This window comes from Bos javanicus, chromosome 3, assembly GCF_032452875.1.
Source record: "Bos javanicus breed banteng chromosome 3, ARS-OSU_banteng_1.0, whole genome shotgun sequence".
In the NCBI taxonomy this organism is placed as follows: Eukaryota; Metazoa; Chordata; class Mammalia; order Artiodactyla; family Bovidae; genus Bos; species Bos javanicus.
The window spans coordinates 18,758,544-18,764,543 of NC_083870.1; the positions used below are offsets into that span (position 1 = coordinate 18,758,544).

Here is a 6,000-nt window from a genome sequence, read left to right on the forward strand (position 1 = left end):
ACTCTAGGTTGATGATTATTAATAATAATAATTAAATTAATAATAATAATAATAAAATTTCATTTTAAAAACCTATAAACTATTTGTATGACATAGGTATGAATACAATTTAATAAGACACAGGACTCAGACCTATATTAAAATATAGGGTCATTTAAATGATGGATAATGACTAAGGGGTTGAGACTCTGTTTTACCAGTGAATTCATGGAGCCACATCTTCTTGGTAAAAACATGTTGCTTGGCCTGCATAAATGGAGGCTGATTTTCTGTGTTACTTCTCTTTCCTCTGGAAGTTTTTCCTAACTTAAAAGTTATACTTTCCTACAATGAGGAGCTAGATTGAGCCAAGGGCGGAGGAAAACAGGTGGCCAGACTCAGATGATGCTGAAATGATTAGTACCACTCTGTTGGCTTCATTTGTACATTTTAGTACTTACATTTGAGTTCTTTTTCTACTCTCCTTTTACAATAAAGCTTTCCCTGAACACATGAGTGTCTCTATTTTCTGCAGGGTAGGGAGAAGTATCTCTTCTAATATTTATCTGTGCAAAAATCCTATCTCACCACATTATCTGGCACAAATTTTAAGATAAAGAATAGAATAAATGATGTCAGTGGAGCTGGGGGAGGGACAGAAGGAAGGGAGATCTGGTATCTCCTTCCTGAGAGATCTATCCTAGGAAGTGAGTTTTGTTTGTTCTTTCTCACAGTCTCCTGAGTTTGTAAAGATGCCTCAGCTCCTGAGAGACATCCTCTGTGTAATTGAGACATTCCACAAGTACGCCAGGGAGGATGCAGCGACGCTGACCTGCACAGAGCTGAAACAGCTCATCCAGAGCGAATTTGAGGACATTTTTCAGGTGAAGTGCTCATGGAGCTATGGAAATTCTTCTCCATTTGCCATTTCTCCAAAATACAAGCAAGATGGGCATACGTAATCCCTCCCCATTTTACATTTGGTTACCAGCTCTCAGTACTCATTGACTTTTGAATAAATTTTTTTTCAATCTCATTTCCCTACTCTGTGCAATTGCTTGGTCATGAGTTCTAGGGGGAAATGAGGTTTTCATCACTGGGACTATTGCTTCTGTAAAGTAGGCATCTGAGAGGAGTCCTGAGCTTAGATGCATCTACATGCAACTCACAATTGATATGAATGCTCCTTCTTAAAGATAGTTCTCTGATCAAAAATGGTAACCAGAATCAACAAAGTCTTACCTTCTTTGGGGAGGGTCTTACCTTCTTTGGGGAGGGTCTTCCCAGGTGGTGCTAGAGATAAACAATCCACCTGCCAATGCAGGAGACACAAGGGATGTGGGTTCGATCCCTGGGTAAGAAAGATCCCCTGGAGTAGGAAATGGCACCTCACTCCAGTATTCTTGCCTGGAAAATTCCAAAGGAGCCTGGCTACAGTCCATGGCATTACAAAGAATCAGACATGACTGAGCACACACACACACACACATTTGGAGAAAATTTCCCAAGTTCATGAGGAATAGAATAAAAAAAGAGGGTTCTTAGAAAACATGAAGACACTCAGGGCACTTGACCACATATAAATAGGCTGATTTTTCACTGTGTTTCCATGCAGCCATGTGCCATCCATGCTGTGGAGAGAAACTTGAATCTTCTGAATATTGACAGTAATGGCGCCATCAGCTTTGATGAATTTGTTCTTGCAATCTTCAGCTTTTTGAATGTCTGTTACCTTGACACACAGTCATTACTAAACTCAGAACCAAGACAAGTATCTAAACCAGAGGGGATGCCACAGGATATGGGTCTTCAGGTGACAAATGGAACTGACCAGTGGACAGAAGGAACTTCACAAACTCAAGACAAAGTGGTGCTTCCTTCAGGAATGGCATCATCAACTCATCTCAGCCTCGAAGAGAGAGCAGTTGAACACAATAGGGTGGACCCACAGGGACATACCACAGCTCACAAACTACCAGTAGAAACGTCTGAACACAGTGACTCTAAGAACCAACATCTGAAAGGAGATGAACAGAGCCAGAAAGTGGACCAAGATGTATCAGCAACAGGTGACAGTAGAACCCAACGTGAGACAAGTAAGCCAATGGCAGGATCAGAACAGATCAGCAGTCACACAAAGCGGGAGGGACAGAATAAGGAGATTCTCCAGAAGGGAGATATACTAGCCAGGAAACAAAGTGGCACTGAGACAGGAGGACGGTTTGGAGAACAGGAAGGGAGCTTGGGAATCCTGCATTCTCCACTGGAAGAAACCACACAGAGGCCTGGTGGATCATCTGAGGATCAGGAAGTTGCAGGAGAGAAGGGTGTTAAGGGACACCCTAAATCACAAGAACCATCAGTACAGGGAAAAGATGAGCCCAGTTCAGAACATGTCGACCTGCCAAAACAAGCTGCTGCTCGGAAACCATCTCAGACACAGAAATCAGCTGCTGCCAAGGATGAGAGTAGAACAGCTGAGACTCCAGAACCACCCATACAAGAAAAAGAATATGAAACAAGGGACTTGTCAGTCCAAGGTGAGAACAGAAATGTTTCAGAAACACCCATGGTTAGAGTTGAAAGGAAGGGTGTAAGAGGTCCAGAGGTCCATCAAACAGTAGGGCAGAAACAAATTGAGGAAAAAACTCAGCCACCAGCTCTGGAAGAGCCAACAGAAGATAAGAAGTATCATGAACTCCAGGAATCATCAAAAGAAAAGAATGCTGGAGAAGATTCTGAGACACATGAGTTAAACTCAGAAGGAGGAGAACAGAAAGATTCCGAAAGTGAAGGAGCCATCAGCCCAGGAGAAGAGGCAAGACATGCTGAGGAAGGCACAGCAGAAGCACTTGTGAACAGTAAAAATGCCCTTGAAGCAGAAGGGACACCAGGAACAAGAGAAAGAATATGGGAGTTGACAACACTTGAGAACCAATCTGGAGAAAAAAATAAGATGATCACCAAAATTCATGACAAGCTGGTCAAGGAAGATGACGGCTACCAGGGGGAAGGTTCTGAGCCAGTGGCCACACAGAATGATGAGAGGTCTCCTGAAACCCCCAACAGCCTGACTGCAGAGGATGGTAACAGCAACTCAGAGACAAGTGATCTGTTTGTGCAAGGGGATTCCCAAAGTCAAACAAACCCATTCAGAGGGTCTGTGCAAGGAAGTGACAGTAATAACCCAGAAACTCAGAAACACTTAGCACTGAGTGAGGAAAAGAGAGTTCAGGAGGCAGCAGTGCTGGCAGTCAGAGGAGAGGATGAGCAGGTCACAGAGGAACATGCACAGGAGCACGAGGGTCAGGGCTCAGCGACAACAGGCCGAGGCCCAGCTGTGGAGCCCAGGGGACACTCCGACACGCAGGTGTTCATTGTGAGAGATGAAAACACAAAGTCCCTGGAGCCAGGGATCCCAGGTGCCCCAAATGCAGACATCACTAACCAGCTTTCCGTAAGGCAACTCCCTACAAAGAAAGACAGTAGAAAAGAGCTAAAGGACCAGAGCCCAAGTACCAAAAAAGAGGAAGATGGAGCCCTAGAAGCCCAGGAGGATTTAGTAAAAAGTCTGGATGAGAACAATGCAGTCTCCCAAAAGACATGCCCTGCAACACCGGAGGAGGAGACTGAAAGCCCCCAACAGCTGGCAGGAGAACAAAGTCTCTCTATGAAAGAACACGATCCTTCAGTCTGTGAGTCAGGCCTTGAAGAGAGGATGCAGAGAGACCAAGAACTCTGTTTGGTAGAGAGAGGTGCAGAACACTCTAGTCCCCTGTACGAGGCCCTGCAGGAGAAGATGCTGCAGCAAACACACGTAACCCAAGGGGAGCATCAAAATCAAGCTCAGACAGCCAGTGTAGCAAGCCCAGAGATCCGCAGAAACCAGTCGAGTGCATCCCTCACCAATGACAGCTCAGATGGTCTTGTCTTTTTTATTGACAGACAAGCACTACAAAAGTACATCAGGGAGTTTCTGCCTGATGAGGATCCTACTGGTGCACAGCAAATATCAGCTCCCCAGGCCTTGGAAGATAAGCAGGGTCGCCCTCAAAGAGAGGAACTAGAACCACAAAAGGAAGCAAGCACACCAAAGCAATGAATCATTATCATCATCCCAGGAGAAGTTCCAAGAAACCTCATACATTGAAACAGGCCCCAGACTTCTTCCCTCCCAGTCACTCTCAATGCTCATACTCACACATTCAGATGAAGATTAATAATCCCTTAAATCCCCTTCCTAAATTTCTGCTGTTGATGTTGTTTAGTCTCTAAGTCATGTCTGAGTCTTTTGCGAACCCACGGACTATAGCCTGCAAGGCTCCTCTGTTCATGGGATTTTCCAGGCAAGAATATTGCAGTGGGTTGCCATTTCCTTCTCCAGGAGATCTTCCCGACCCAGGGACTGAACCCAAGTCTCCTGCATTGGCAGGTGGATTCTTTACTACTGTGCCACCAGGGAAGTCCTCCTAAATTTCTACAAGAGAAAATTATAAAATATTCATCAGCAGAAGCTACCAGCAAAGAAATGGCATACCAAACAAACATTGTACCACGTGAAGCTACTTCCAAGAGCAAAAACAGACTTTCTCATGAAACCATTTATCACAATTTACCTGTTTACTAAAAACAGAAAAATCTTTTCCAAATCTTTAATAAACATCAAGTTCTTCAATTGATTCACTGATTTTTTTATAATGTGACAGTAGAAAGTATGAGGCTGCACTACTGTCTTATAATTATAAAATAACTTTAATTCATAGATGTATTATTGTGCATCATGACATTTCCTACATAAATTTCAAGTTTAAAAATTTTTATCCCTCAAATAATCCTTTATCACCATAACTTAAAATAATTATGATTTCCTAACACCCAATTAAACTAGATTGCTGACTCTTTGCTCATGTCCAAGTGCAACTAAATCTATGCCTTGGATTCACTCATTCATTTACTTATTGAGCAAATTCATTAAATTCTATTCCTCAACATATTCTTTTCATAGTTTCTGGCTCAAATAAGCAATCAGAATAATTATGAAGAAGAGAGAGAATACAAATCCAAAATATACTTGATTCTGTAAGATGTTCTTGTAACCACTGCTACTGCTAAGTCACTTCAGTCAAATGCTTATCCATATGGTTTTCTGAGGGCATTGTATTAAAATTAACAATTAAATAACCGGATGAGCAATATCTTTTGTTGGTTCATTTTTTCCTTTCGTTCTCCACCTAGCCTTGGAGGCACTGATCAGAAACAAAAACAAACAGTGATTTCTGTTTTTTTAAATGACTAATTAAAGGATTATGCTCACAGAGCTTAGTAATGACCTAAGAAAGGAATAAAATAGTCATCATATAACATTTCCTGTGGCAATAACACCCCATCTCCATTGCATTCCATTCTTTCGAGGCTCAATTTTCTTGCATTTCAACTCATATTTCTTCTGGAATCTATAATTTCCCTAAATTTCTTCCCCTTCCAACATTTTCAGATCTTTTCATTCTACCTTCAAATATGAATGAATATCCCTACATGAAAAAATATCCCTTAAATGAAAAACAGACTCAAGACAATTCACAAAAATGAAAAATGTATCCTAGAGCATAAAGTAATCAGCTCTTTTGGCAAACAACTTGGCAATATACATCTGGGACCACGAAAATGACAAAGGTCATGAATAATATATTAATCAAAGACGCTATACTGATGACCAATAAATGTATGAAATCTTCACTAGACTGCAAAAAATGTAAATTTAATAGTTTTGCTTATCAAATTAGTATAGGTTGTTTGTCTGTTTGTTTTTAATAACCACACAGAGAAACTGAGAGTGTGGGGAAACAGAAACTCTGAAATACAGCTGATAGATGTATAAATAAGCACAACCTTCCCAGAAAGAAATTCAATAATATGCATAAAATATTTTAAATATGTCTCAGCATTGTAAGAAAATAATCATACAGGTCAATAAAAATTTATCTACAAAGATATGTTATAGCATATTTGTATGTGTGTGTG

At 41.2% G+C, this 6,000-nt stretch overlaps 1 protein-coding gene across 1 annotated transcript; it reads left to right on the top strand.

Annotated features, from left to right (window-relative positions):
• The first annotated feature begins 684 nt into the window (after window positions 1-684).
• On the top strand, window positions 685-4,649 carry TCHHL1 (trichohyalin like 1). The gene is made up of 2 exons (XM_061413231.1): window positions 685-863; window positions 1,595-4,649. The coding sequence occupies exons 1-2, from the start codon at window positions 732-734 to the stop codon at window positions 4,079-4,081; spliced, it is 2,619 nt and encodes an 872-aa protein (XP_061269215.1). The 5' UTR covers window positions 685-731; the 3' UTR covers window positions 4,082-4,649.
• Window positions 4,650-6,000: the final 1,351 nt, after the last annotated feature.

Excerpts from the sequence above, each read along its gene's own strand:
- TCHHL1 (XM_061413231.1), top strand. The coding sequence starts at position 732 with ATGCCTCAGCTCCTGAGAGACATCCTCTGTGTAATTGAGACATTCCAC. Across the intron at positions 864-1,594 it reads AATTTGAGGACATTTTTCAG|CCATGTGCCATCCATGCTGT; the intron begins GTGAAGTGCTCA and ends GTTTCCATGCAG.